Below are 14,616 nucleotides of genomic sequence, written 5' to 3'. Positions count from 1 at the left end.
GATCTAGGGGCACAGTTGCAGAATAAGGCATCTTTCATTTTATAAGAAGAGGATAAATTTCTTCTCTCTGGTCATTAGCCTTTGTAATTCTCTACCCCAGAAGCAGTGTCACTGAAGGGGTTAGGAGGGGTTTTATATAGCTCCATCATAATCTCCACGGTTGTGCGTTTGGAAGGTGCTATCTCAGGATCTGTAGACTCGGCACAGACAGTGACCCAAGCCGGGATTCAAACCCAGTCCCTGGCGCTGTAAAGCAACAATGCTAACCACAATTTCGTGGAAGGGGCATCATGGATTCCAGGGGTTGTGAGTCAGTGGTTGGGACCAGTCTCCTACTCAGTACAGGCAGGCCCTGCACAACAGATGCTTGAAAGGCAGTCCTGGGCAAAGCGCCCAAAAGAATTGACCCCTCCAAGCGTCAAAATGGACGACGTATTGGAGTTGGGCCGGGGGGGGGGGGGGGGTCGGGAGAGCTATTAAAACCCGACCCAAGGCCATGGGGTCTGTGTCGATGTGGGGTGGAGGGGCTACATCCTTAACCAGGGGTACACTAACCTGAGTCTGGGATTGGCACAGGAGACCCTTCGGGGATTAGAGAGTGTAATTAAGTTTATTAAATCCTTTTGTTTCTTATCAGTCATAGCTTCCTTGTGGTCACTCGCCTGGATCGTACAATCTTCTACCAGCAGCCCTTCTCACCTGAAGTCTTTTGAGGCCCAATTACATCTGGCACTGAATCTTGAAGTTATTGCTGCAGTTGCTACCTTTCCTCCTGTTCCAACTGCTCTTCCAACCAAATGAAACTAGCATTAAATAGCACCAAAGTTCAGCACAGAAAGCTTTCTGGCTAAGATGAGGAAAACAAGTTGCAAAAGAAGTGATCTTGATCGCCTAATAAACTTGTAGCTGCGTAGCCCTTCAAATATTATTTCTGTAGCTCTGAGACAACAAACCCACAGGTTTTACTGGAGGGTCAGGCCACTGGTTAGGGCCTTCTGCTAACCTAGCTAAACTAGTGTTGAGGTGCCAACTGTATTACAGGATCCCAATTTTAGTATATTCACAAAGCGCCCGTCTGTCTGTTGCAAGTACCTGGCCCAATTCTGGAATATGTATGATTTGTATAGAATCGTAGAATTCCTACAGTGCAGAAGGAGGCCATTTGGCCCATCGAGCCTGAACCGACCATCTGAAAGAGCACTCCATAAGACCATAAGACATAGGAGCGGAAATAAGGCCATTCGGACAATCGAGTCCACTCCACCATTCAATCATGGCTGATTTCAACTCCATTTACCCGCTCTCTCTCCATAGCCCTTAAGTCCTCGAGAAATCAAGAATTTATCAACTTCTGTCTTAAAGACACTCAACGTCCCGACCTCCACCGCCCTCTGTGGCAATGAATTCCACAGACCCACCACTCTCTGGCTGAAGACACTTCTCCTCATCTCTGTTCTAAAGTGACTCCCTTTTATTCTAAGGCTGTGCCCCCGGGTCCTAGTCTCCCCTGCTAATGGAAACAACTTCCCTACGTCCACCTAAGCAATCTAAGCCATTTATTATCTTGTAAGTTTCTATTAGATCGCCCCTCAACCTCCTAAACTCCAATGAATAAGGTAAATATTGGTCCTTTAGAGGATGAGAAGGGAGATTTAATAATGGGAGATGAGGAAATGGCTGAGGAACTGAACAGGTTTTTTGGGTCGGTCTTCACAGTGGAAGACACAAATAACATGCCAGTGACTGATGGAAATGAGGCTATGACAGGTGAGGACCTTGAGAGGATTGATATCACCAAGGAGGTAGTGATGGGCAAGCTAATGGGGCTAAAGGTAGACAAGTCTCCTGGCCCTGATGGAATGCATCCCAGAGTGCTAAAAGAGATGGCTAGGGAAATTGCAAATGCACTAGTGATAATTTACCAAAATTCACTAGACTCTGGGGTGGTCCCGGTGGATTGGAAATTAGCAAACGTGACACCACTGTTTAAAAAAGGAGGTAGGCAGAAAGTGGGTAATTATAGGCCAGTGAGCTTAACTTCGGTAGTAGGGAAGATGCTGGAATCTATCATCAAGGAAGAAATAGCGAGGCATCTGGATGGAAATTGTCCCATTGGACAGACGCAGCATGGGTTCATAAAGGGCAGGTCGTGCCTAACTAATTTAGTGGAATTTTTTGAGGACATTAACAGTGCGGTAGATAACGGGGAGCCAATGGATGTGGTATATCTGGATTTCCAGAAAGCCTTTGACAAGGTGCCACACAAAAGGTTGTTGCATAAGATAAAGATGCATGGCATTAAGGGGAAAGTAGGAGCATGGATAGAGGATTGGTTAATTAATAGAAAGCAAAGAGTGGGGATTAATGGGTGTTTCTCTGGTTGGCAATCAGTAGCTAGTGGTGTCCCTCAGGGATCAGTGTTGGGCCCACAACTGTTCACAATTTACATAGATGATTTGGAGTTGGGGACCAAGGGCAATGTGTCAAAATTTGCAGACGACACTAAGATAAGTGGTAAAGCAAAAAGTGCAGAGGATACTGGAAGTCTGCAGAGGGATTTGGACAGGCTAAGTGAATGGGCTAGGGTCTGGCAGATGGAATACAATGTTGACAAATGTGAGGTTATCCATTTTGGTAAGAATAACGGCAAAAGGGATTATTATTTAAATGATAAAATATTAAAACATGCTGCTGTGCAGAGAGACCTGGGTGTGCTCGTGCATGAGTCGCAGAAAGTTGGTTTTCAGGTGCAACAGGTGATTAAGAAGGCAAATGGAATTTTGTCCTTCATTGCTAGAGGGATGGAGTTTAAGACTAGGGAGGTTATGCTGCAATTGTATAAGGTGTTAGTGAGGCCACACCTGGAGTATTGTGTTCAGTTTTTGTCTCCTTACTTGAGAAAGGACGTACTGGCACTGGAGGGTGTGCAGAGGAGATTCACTAGGTTAATCCCAGAGCTGAAGGGGTTGGATTACGAGGAGAGGTTGAGTAGACTGGGACTGTACTCGTTGGAATTTAGAAGGATGAGGGGGGATCTTATAGAAACATATAAGATTATGAAGGGAATCGAGAGGACAGATGCGGGCAGGTTGTTTCCACTGGCGGGTGAAAGCAGAACTAGGGGGCATAGCCTCAAAATAAGGGGAAGTAGATTTAGGACTGAGTTTAGGAGGAACTTCTTCACCCAAAGGGTTGTGAATCTATGGAATTCCTTGCCCAGTGAAGCAGTAGAGGCTCCTTCATTAAATGTTTTTAAGATAAAGATAGATAGTTTTTTGAAGAATAAAGGGATTAAGGGTTATGGTGTTCGGGCTGGAAAGTGGAGCTGAGTCCACAAAAGATCAGCCATGATCTCATTGAATGGCGGAGCAGGCTCGAGGGGCCAGATGGCCTACTCCTGCTCCTAGTTCTTATGTTCTTATGTTCTTATGTAATATAATCCCAGGATCCTCAGACGTTCATCGTATGTTAGGCCTACCATTCCTGGGATCATCCGTGTGAATCTCCGCTGGACCCGCTCCAGTGCCAGTATGTCCTTCCTGAGGTGTGGGGCCCAAAATTGCTCACAGTATTCTAAATGGGGCCTAACTAGTGCTTTATAAAGCTTCAGAAGTACATCCCTGCTTTTATATTCCAAGCCTCTTGAGATAAATGACACATTGCATTTGCTTTCTTAATTACGGAGTCAACCTGCAAGTTTACCTTTAGAGAATCCTGCACTCCACCTAGGCCCACTCCCCCATCGTAGCCCTGTAAACCCACTTAATCTTTGGCCACTAAGGGGCAATTTAGCATGGCCAATCCACGTAATTTGCACATCTTTGGACTGTGGGAGGAAACCGGAGCACCCCAAGGAAACCCCTGCAGACATGGGGAGAACGTGCAGATCCACCCTGACCGTGTCCCAAGCCGGGAATTGAACCCGAGTCCCTGGCGCTGTGAAGCAACAGCGCTAACCACTATTGGGAAATGGTGGCAGGCCGAAGCTCCTCAGGAACACAGTATTTAAAAAACACAGTAGCAGAATTTTAACCAAATGCCTTGCCCAACCTGTTTGCATCGGGTGGACAGGGTGTAAATTTGATTCAACCATAGCACTCTTAGTAACAGTCCAGAAGAGATGAATACACCCTCTGCAGTCAGGGATTAGATATAGGAACTGAATGGACATACTTCCTGAGCAACTGGAAGAGATTTTTTCCCCCACTGACCAACTTCTTTGTGATACTGACCTTGCTACTAAGCATATTCTCCACCTTGGATATCTCAGTGATGTAATCCTGGATTTTGATCTTCACGTCTTTATTCTCCTGAATACATTCTTCAAATTTACGATTCATTGACTATGACAAATAAGATATTCAAAGATTAAAACATATCAGACCTATAAATTAACAAAATAACACTTGTACAGTCAGTTATTTGGCTAGAAAATCCCTTTGAAGCTTTACAATGTGATTTGTGAACATGGCCAGCTCATCGTGTTCGCCCATCACCTCCTCCATCTTCTGGATCGCCTGGCCCTGGGATTCCAACCTCTGCTCTATGCGATCAATCCCTGCCTTCATCCTTTGGGAGGAGGGGGGCCCCTCAGGCCTCTCATGCCGCCTTACAGCCCCCACCCTTGCAGGACCTTCACCCCTCACCCTGAAGGGGGCATACCCATGAAAGGAGGATGGGTGCAGGCCAGGTATGAAGGTGCCTCTGGAAGGTTTGGGGGGAGGGGGAAGGGGGAGTCCTGGAAGGGAGGGGCCAAAAAGGGGGGTGGGAAGGCCTGAAAAGAGGGTCCCCTCAACGACCCCATAGCAGGGTGTCATCGCTTGGGGAGTGTGGGGTAACGGCCATATGGGTGGGGGAGGACCCACAAGCTCACTTAGAGATCGGGGCACCCTTTCAAAATGGCGAACCCGATCTCTGAGGAGCCGGTCTGGTCAGTGAGTTCAGCTCCCCAATGATGAAAATAATTCTAAGGTTGGAATTTAACGGAAACATTTATAATTGTGGCGGGTTTTGCAGGGAGTTTCCAGCTGACTCTGCCGCCGAGTTCCCCACCGCTATCAAACGACTCGTTCCCCCAACCCCCAAGTGAGGACACCTCGCTATGGGGTCCCTGGGGGACACCCTGCTTTGGAGTCCCTAGGGGGTCCCACTCCTCAGGCTCCCTCATGCCCCCTTACAGCCCCCCCCCCCCTTTACAGGACCTCCATCCCTCACCCTCCAAACCTCCCAAAAGTCCCTTCTTACCTGCACTCCCTCATCCTTCAAACCCCCCCCCCCCACCCATCACCCTCCTTTCATGGGCATGGCCATGGCAGTGTCACCCTGGCACCCTTGCACTGCCACCCTGGCACCCTTGCACTGCCACTCTGGCACTGCTCCTGCCAGCTTGGCAGTGCCAAGGTGCGCACATTCCGGGCAGATGACCAGGAGAACACCCTGCAGTATCTCTGGCCACCCAGGGGCCTCAATGAACCGGAAGTTCCCTCCCGCCCCCTGAAGCCTCAGATGGACCGGGAGACATACCCCCCCGGGTAAATCCCGGAAGTGCGATTTAGCATGGCCAATCCACCTAACATATTCAATAAGATTATGGTGGATGTGATTGTAGCCTCATCCCCCTCCCCTATAGTTCACAAATATATCAACCTCAGCCTTGAATGTTTCAACAACACAGCCTCCACTTCCCTAGGATAGAAAATTCCAAACATTCATGAATCTCAAAAGAAATTCCTTCTCATCTCCGTCTTAAATGGGAGACCCCTTATTCCCTAGTTCATCCTTGCAGCATCTGCATTGTTGGTCCCCTTCAGAATCTTACATGTTTCAATAAAATCCCGTCCTAAATGCCAATGCGTATAGGCCCAGCCTGCACTGCCTTTCTTCATAAGATAACTTCTTCATGCGAAGAATCAACCTAATGAACTTTCTCAGAATGTCCCCCAATGGAAGTATATCCCTTCTTAAATTTGGACACAAAAACTGTACGTAATATTGCAGGTGCGGCCTCACCAACGCCATTGCTACAATAAAAGGTTAGGGATCAAGGTTATTCCATGGTTTTGAACAAATAAAATAAATTTTACTCTACAAAAGTCAGATGAGTAAAATAATCTGCAACATATACCTTGGCCGGGATTCTCCGTTGAGAGTCAGCCCCGCTACCGCTGCCAGTGAGAACGGAGAATTTGGCACTCAAGACAAAACTCCATTGACTGCAGTGGGAACGGAGAATCCCATCGGTGTGAATGAACTGAGAATTCCGCCCCTTATAGTCTGACATTCTAGAACGAGAGGTCGTAGTCTTAGGATAAGAGGTAGAAAATTTGAAACAGAGTGGAGGAGAAACTACTTCCCCCAAAGGGTTGTGAATCTGGTATTTGCTACCCCAGAGTGCGGTGGATGCTGGGATAGTGGGTAAATTTGAAGAGTTAGACAGATTTTTAATTGGTAATGGGCTGAAGGGTTATGGAGAACGGGCAGGACAGTGGAGTTAAGGCCAGGATGAGATCGGCCATGATCGAATGGTGGACCAGACTCGATGGGCCAAATGGCCAGAATTAAAATGAGTTAAATATGAATTAGGAGGTCTTATGGTGCAGTGGGTAGTAGTCCTGTCTCTGAGCCAAAAACTCTGGGTTTGAATCTCACTCGAGGACTTGATGGCCAAGGAAGGTGCAGTCAAACAGTTTGAGTGTGTCAACCTGCAAATCCTTCCAAACACACCAATGGCTAGCGGTAAGTGCGGGAGAGACGCCTGGTCACCCCTCAGGCCACAAGTCCCTTGCAACAGACTAACAGCTTGTATTGGGAATTACTAGCTATGGAAACAGACAAAATCTGTCTCAATGCACCACAAGGTGCTGGAAGAGAACGGGAATAGAAATAAAATCAACAAGCAAACTGTGCGGACTTCCGGGGACGGCGGGCGGGAGGCAGCCGCGTGTTGGAGGGCTCCCGTTCGGTAACGGCATTGTCGGGGGTTAACGGCCGGTCCTAGGGCCAGCGATGGCAGTAAAAGTCGGGAGACAGCACAGAGGAGGGGACTGTCGAAGACCAGCAAAACAACGGCCGTGAAAAAAGCGGCTGAAAGTCCGTCGGAGAGGGGAAAGGTCACCGCGGGGTCAGTAAAGAAAATGGAGGCTGGAGCACCAGGGGAGGCCGCATTGCTTACGGCTGAAGAAATAACTAAGGTGATGGCTGCGAAATTCGAAAGGAAGTTTGCAAAATGCATGGAGACGGTGAGGAAGGAGAGGAGGGAGGTTTTGAGTGCGCTGGTGTAGGAGGCGATTTCCCCGGTGATGACGGCGGTGGCGAGCGCAGTGGCGGAGGTGCGAGAGCAAGGGGAGGCGCTGAAGGAAGTGGAGGAGACGTTATTGCAGCACGGTGATCAACTTGCCTCGATGGGGAAGGAGATGCGGAAGGGGATGGATATTAACAAGGATCTGAGAGGAAAAATGGAAGACCTGGAAAACAGATCCAGGCGACAGAATTTGAGGATTGTGGGGCTGCCCGAAGAAGTTGAAGGACCGAAGCCGACTGAGTATTTTGCCACGATGCTGGCAAAATTATTGGGGGAGGGGGAGGATCCCTCCCGATATGAACTGGATCGGGCTCATCGGTCGTGGAGGCCTGTACCAAAGGCGAGTGAGCTGCCAAGGGCAGTGACTCGGTGCTTCCGTAGGTAGAGTGTGAAGGAGGAGGTCCTGAGCTGGGCCAAGCAGAAGCGGGTGGTGCAGTGGGCTGGGGCTGGTATACGTGTATACCAGGACTTTACGGTGGAGCTGGCGAGGAGGCGGGCTGCCTTCAACCGGGTGAAGAGGGCACTGTACATTAGCAAGGTGCAGTGCGGCATTGTATATCCAGTGAAGCTGAGGATGACTTATAAGCTCAGGGACTTTTATTTTTGAACGGCGGAAGCAGCGGAGGAGTTTGCAAAGGCAGAAGGACTGTGGCAGAACTGACAAATTGAGAAATGGCCATGTGCCGATGTAACCTCATGACTGTATTTTCTTCTTTTCTGTTTCACTGCGTGCGGGTGTAGGGGCTAAAGGAGCCAATGTTGTATACATTTGGACAAGGGAAGGGATGGGACTTTCACTCGAAATGAGGGCTCTTTGGGGTGTAGGTGGATATGTGGGGTGTGTGTGCTAGAAGGGGATCTCTGGGCTTTCCTACGGCCGGGCAAAGGGGAAAGGGACCTGGGCGGTGGCCTCCACGCTGGCCGGTTTAAGCCGGCCAGTGAACGGGAGTGAGGTGGGGAGAGGGGCTGCGGCCTTCGGAGCCTGGCAGAACAGGGTCCGAGCGGTCTAGCCGGGGTGGAAAGTTGGGGAGAAGGAACCGAGGTTGGGAGGAGTTTTACAAGAGGCAGTGGACGGGAGGAGCTGGAGACTTTTAGAGGGGGGGGGGGGGGGGGGGGTACAACTCTTGGGTATTATGTACGGTACTCTTTCAGAGGTTGGATGGCGTTGAGTGTAGGGGGGGAGGGGGAGTGGACTCTATAGGTCAATGGTGACCATGGGCGGTCCCGGACTCCTTTTTCTTTTTCTCCTTTGTTTTTTGTTTCCACCGTGGGAGGGTTTGGTTTATTGGATGCATATATTGACAGGTGGGCCGTTGTTTGGGGTGGTGGGAGGATGGGATCATTGGTATTGTTAAGGGGATTGGTTTTGTATTTGTTACCATTTACTGTTTGTGGGTGGGGTGTAAATTTTTGAAGGAAGATGTGAAAATGTAGAATAAAATTTTTTTAAAAAGCAAACTGTGCTCAAACACATACACACTGCACATGAAATGGAAGATCCGACCAAGATTATTACGACCAAGGATTTCTCAGCAACTCACCCAGATGTCAGTGATCACTGTGAATCACAAAATCAGTCTCCCTCATGGGTGATTTCAGTGCTCCACTTTTGAATATTTAGCTTCTAAATTCCCTCAAAAGCTGCTCTGACTCAGGCTGCCTCAATGACAGCTCATCTCTTTTTCTGAGACTGTGTTCCACTAGATTCTCAAAGCTGCACTCCTGCCTCCAATTACCAGTACACTTCCAATTATTACACAGACTGCTAGCTTCAACAAACTGGCACAGTCCACAGGTTTCTCCGAATTCCAGTCTCCCAGCTATACTGAGCTATAAATGTTTTTTTCTGAGCCCTAACTGCCTATAGCCTGCTAACAGCAGCACCTTGTTTCTTTCCTTGCTGTAGAATACTTACTCTCCTCGCAAGCACCATAAATGGAAACTAGAGAATCTTCATAGGCTGCACCCATCTCCATGCTGTCATAGTTTTGCAAGATTCACTGAATGCTATTAACTAATTTAACTCTAACTCCCAAAATAAAACTCACTAAATTGCACTTTGTCCCTAGCTCCCAAGTTAATTCAGTCCATCTGCTGTTTTAGGATCTTATCTTTCTAGCTGTTACCCCCTTAAGTCAATGTGGTCCTAATCTTAAGTGTAATAGACTCTATGGGCAGGATATGCCACTCAGCCCATCACGTATTTCACAGCTGTGGCCCGCCGCCATTGGCTGACAATGGGATCTTCTAGTTCTGCTGTTGTCAATTTGGATTTGATTCATTGTCACGTCTACCGGAGTACAGTGAAAAGTATTGTACTGCGTACAGTCCAGACAGATCATTCCATAAATGAAAAAACACAGGACAGACATAAATACACAATGTAAATTCATAGACACAGGCATCGGGTGCAGCATACAGGAGTGTAGGACCACTCAGTAGAGAAGGTGTGTGAAGAGATCAGTTCAGTCCATAAGAGGGTCATTCAGGAGTCTGGTAACAGTGGGGAAGAAGCTGTTTTTGAACCTGTTAGTGCATGTTCTCAGACTTTTGTATCTCCTGCCCGATGGAAGAGGTTGAAAGACAGACTAACCCGGGTGGGAGGAGTCTTTGATTATGCTACCCGTTTTCCTAAGGCAGCGGGAGGTGTAGATGGGAGGTGGTTTTGAGTGATGGACTGGGCTGTGTTCACGACTCTCTGTAGTTCCTTACGGTCTTGAACCAAGCAGTTGCCCTACCAAGCTGTGATGCAGCCAGATAGATGCTTTCTATGGTGCATCTGTCAAAAGTAATGAGTCAATGTGGACATGCTGAATTTCCTTAGTTTCCTGAGGAAGTATAGGCGCTGTTGTGCTTTCTTGGTCGTAGCATTGACGTGAGTGGACCAGGACAAATTGTTGGTAATGTGCACTCCTAAGAATTTGAAGCTGTCAACCATCTCCACCTCGGCCCCGTTGATGCAGACAATACATTGGAAAGGGTGCAGAGGAGATTTACCAGAATGTTGCCTGGTATGGAGCGAAGATCTTATGAGGAAAGGCTGAGGGACTTGAGGCTGTTTTCATTAGAGAGAAGAAGGTTAAGAGGTGACTTGAGGCATACAAGATGATCAGAGGATTGGATAGGGTGGAGAGTGAGATCCTTTTTCCTCGGATGGTGATGTCTAGCACGAGGGGACATAGCTTTAAATTGAGGGGAGATAGATATAAGACAGATGTCAGAGGCAGGTTCTTTACTCAGAGAGTAGTAAGGGCGTGGAATGCCCTGCCTGCAACAGTAGTGGACTCGCCAACACTAAGGGCATTCAAATGGTCATTGGATAGACATATAGACGATAAGGGACTAGTGTAGATGGGCTTTAGAGTGGTTTCACAGGTCGGCGCAACATCGAGGGCTGAAGGGCCTGTACTGCGCTGTAATGTTCTATGTTCTATGTTTGCTTCCTGAAGTCAATGACCAGCTCCTTAGTTTTGCTGATATTCAGTGAGAGATTGTTGTTGTCACACCATAGAACATACAGTGCAGAAGGAGGCTATTCGGCCCATCGAGTCTGCACCGACCCACTCTTTTAAAAAATATATATATTTTATTCAAATTTTTCGGCCAAACAAAACAATAAAAAGGTTTTCCTTTTTACAATAAAACAATATAAATAACAGTGACCGTTTTAACAAATAAATAAATAATATATAAACTAAATGGCAACTGCCATAACAAAAATAATAACTCTCCAGAAATAATATCAAACAATCCAATATACATAACCAAGTACAAATATCTATACAAAAACACCTCTGAGGACCCACCCGAGCCCTCCCCCCCCCTCCCCCCGGGTTGCTGCTGTTACTTTCCCATTTCCTTTATCGTTCTGCGAGGTAGTCAATGAACGGTTGCCACTGCCTGGTGAACCCTTGAGCCGAACCCCTTAGTGCGAACTTTATCCGTTCTAGTTTTATAAACCGTGCCATGTCATTTATCCAGGTCTCCACACCCGGGGGTTTGGCTTCCTTCCACATAAGCAATATCCTTCGCCGGGCTACTAGGGACGCAAAGGCCAAGACATCAGCCTCTTTCGCCTCCTGCACTCCCGGCTCTTCTGCAACCCCGAATATAGCCAACCCCCAGCCTGGCTTGACCCGGACCCCCACCACCTTCGAAAGCACCTTTGCCACCCCCACCCAGAACCCCTGCAGTGCCGGGCATGACCAAAACATGTGGGTGTGGTTTGCTGGGCTTCTCGAGCATCTCCCACACCTATCCTCTACCCCGAAAAATTTACTGAGCCTTGCTCCGGTCATATGCACCCTGTGCAAAACCTTGAATTGTATCAGGCTTAGCCTGGCGCACGAGGACGACGAGTTTACCCTACGTAGGGCATCAGCCCACAGCCCCTCCTCAATCTCTTCCCTCAGCTCTTCTTCCCATTTCCCCTTCAGCTCATCCACCATGATCTCCCCCTCGTCCCTCATTTCCCTGTATATATCCGACACCCTACCATCCCCCACCCATGTCCCTGAGATCACTCTATCTTGAATCTCCTGCGTCGGGAGCTGCGGGAATTCCCTCACCTGTTGCCTCGCAAAAGCCCTCAGTTGCATGTACCGAAATGCATTCCCTTGGGGCAACCCATATTTTTCCGTCAGCGCTCCCAGACTCGCAAACGTCCCATCTACGAACAGATCTCTCAGTTGCACAACCCCAGCTCTCTGCCATGCTCCAAATCCCCCATCTATTCTCCCCGGGACAAACCTATGATTATTTCTTATCGGGGACCGCACCGAGGCTCCCGTCCTTCCCCTATGTCGTCTCCACTGCCCCCAAATTTTTAGCGTTGCCACCACCACTGGACCTGTGGTGTATTTCTTCGGGGAGAACGGCAACGGCGCCGTCACCAGTGCTTGTAGGCTGGTTCCTTTGCAGGACGCCATCTCCAATCTCTTCCACGCCGCTCCCTTCCCTTCTCCCATCCACTTACACACCATTGAGATATTGGCGGCCCAGTAGTATTCACTTAGGCTCGGTAGTGCCAGCCCCCCCCCTATCCCTGCTACGCTGCAAGAACCCCCTCCTCACTCTCGGGGTCTTCCCGGCCCACACAAAACTCATGACACTTTTCTCAATTTTTTTGAAAAATGCCTTCGTGACCATCACCGGAAGGCACTGAAAGTCAAAAAGGAATCTCGGGAGGACTACCATTTTAACCGCCTGCACCCTACCCACCAGTGACAGGGGCACCATGTCCCATCTCTTAAAATCCTCCTCCATCTGTTCGACCAATCTTGTTAAATTGAGCCTATGTAAGGTTCCCCAACTCCTGGCAATCTGAATCCCTAAGTACCGGAAATCTCTTGTTACCTTCCTCAGCGGTAAATCATCTATTCCCCTGCTCTGCTCCCCCGGATGCACCACAAACAACTCACTCTTCCCCATATTCAATTTGTACCCCGAAAATTCCCCAAACTCCCTGAGTGTCTGCATTCTCAGGCATCCCCTCCACTAGGTCCGCCACATACAGCAATAAATCATCTGCATACAAAGATACCAGGAGATACTTCTTCCTCCCCTGAGTACTCCCCTCCACTTCCTGGAGCCCCTCAGTGCTATGGCCAGGGGCTCAATCGCCAATGCAAACAGTAACGGAGAGAGGGGACACCCCTGCCTCGTCCCTCTATGAAGACGGAAGTAGTCAGACCTCTGCCTGTTCGTGACCACACTCGCCACCGGGGCGCTATACAGCAGCTGTACCCATCCAATAAACCCTTCTCCAAAACCAAATCTCCTCAGCACCTCCCACAGATAATCCCACTCCACTCTTTCGAATGCTTTCTCGGCGTCCATCGCCACCACTATCTCCGCCTCCCCCTCTGGTGTGGGCATCATCATTACCCCTAGCAACCTCCGTATGTTCGTGTTCAGCTGTCTCCCCTTAACGAACCCAGTTTGATCCTCGTGGACAACCCCCGGGACACAGTCCTCTATCCTCGTCGCCATCACCTTGGCCAGGAGCTTAGCATCTACATTTAAAAGGGAAATGGGCCTGTAGGACCCACACTGCAGCGGGTCTTTTTCCTTCTTCAAAAGGAGCGATATCGTCGCCTCCGACATAGTCGGGGGCAACTGCCCCCTTTCCCTGGCCTCATTAAAGGTTCTCGTCAAAAGCAATAAATTACATTTATATTTCCTATAAAATTCCACCGGGAATCCGTCCGGTCCCGGGGCCTTCCCCGCCTGCATGCTCCCAATCCATTTTACCACCTCCTCCATCTCAATCTGTGCTCCCAGTCCCGCCCTCTCCTGCTCCTCCACCTTCGGGAATTCCAGCTGATCCAGGAAACACATCATTCCCTCCTTCCCTTCCGGGGGCTGAGCCTTATATAACCTCTCATAGGATGACACCCCGTTCACTCTCTCCGCTCCCCGTTCCATCTCTCCCTCCTCATCTCTCACCCCACCTATCTCCCTCGCTGCTCCCCTCTTCCTCAATTGGTGGGCCAGTAGCCGACTCGCCTTCTCTCCATACTCATACTGTACACCCTGTGCCCTCCTCCACTGTGCCTCTGCCTTACCCGTGGTCAGCAGGTCAAAGTCCACATGCAACCTTTGTCTTTCCCTGTACAGTTCCTCCTCCGGTGCCTCTGCATTTTGCCTGTCCACCCTCAAAGGTTCTTTCAACAATCGCTCCCTTTCTTTACCCTCTTGCTTCCCTTTATGTGCCCTTATGGATATCAGTTCCCCTCTGACCACCGCCTTCAACGCCTCCCAGACCACTCCCACCTGAACCTCTCCATTGTCATTAAGCTCCAAGTACCTTTCAATACACCCCCTCATCCTTAAACATACCCCCTCATCCGCCAATAAGCCCATATCCATTCTCCAGAGTGGGTGCTGTTCTTTTTCCTTTCCTACCTCCAGGTCTACCCAGTGTGGAGCGTGGTCCGAAATGGTGATGGCTGTATATTCCGTCCCTGTCACCTTCGGAATCAGTGCCCTTCCCAAGACAAAAAAGTCTATCCGTGAGTATACTTTGTGAACATGGGAGAAAAATGAGAACTCCTTACTCCTAGGCCTACTAAATCTCCAGGGGTCTACCCCTCCCATCTGCTCCATGAAGTCCTTGAGCACCCTGGCCGCTGCCGGCCTCCTCCCGGTCCTGGACCTCGACCGGTCCAGCCCTGGATCAAGCACCGTATTGAAGTCTCCCCCCATTACCAACTTTCCCGCCTCCAGGTCCGGGATACGTCCCAACATACGTCTCATAAAATTTGCATCATCCCAGTTCGGGGCGTATACGTTCACCAGAACCACCGCCTCCCCTT

At 49.1% G+C, this 14,616-nt stretch overlaps 1 protein-coding gene across 8 annotated transcripts in view; it reads right to left on the bottom strand.

Moving 5' to 3' along the window:
• The window catches only part of tsga10 (testis specific, 10), a 261,516-nt gene that overhangs the window by 49,992 nt on the left and 196,908 nt on the right, over window positions 1-14,616 (bottom strand). For all 8 annotated transcript variants that reach the window (XM_072477177.1, XM_072477170.1, XM_072477174.1 and 5 more), the window contains one exon: window positions 4,233-4,343. In XM_072477177.1, the coding sequence (XP_072333278.1) occupies window positions 4,233-4,343 (111 nt within the window). The remainder of the gene's footprint in view (window positions 1-4,232; window positions 4,344-14,616) is intronic.

Source organism: Scyliorhinus torazame, chromosome 15 (assembly GCF_047496885.1).
Source record: "Scyliorhinus torazame isolate Kashiwa2021f chromosome 15, sScyTor2.1, whole genome shotgun sequence".
NCBI lineage: Eukaryota > Metazoa > Chordata > Chondrichthyes > Carcharhiniformes > Scyliorhinidae > Scyliorhinus > Scyliorhinus torazame.
The sequence above is the reverse complement of the archived record's forward strand: the minus strand, read 5'-3'. Positions and strand labels throughout refer to the sequence as shown.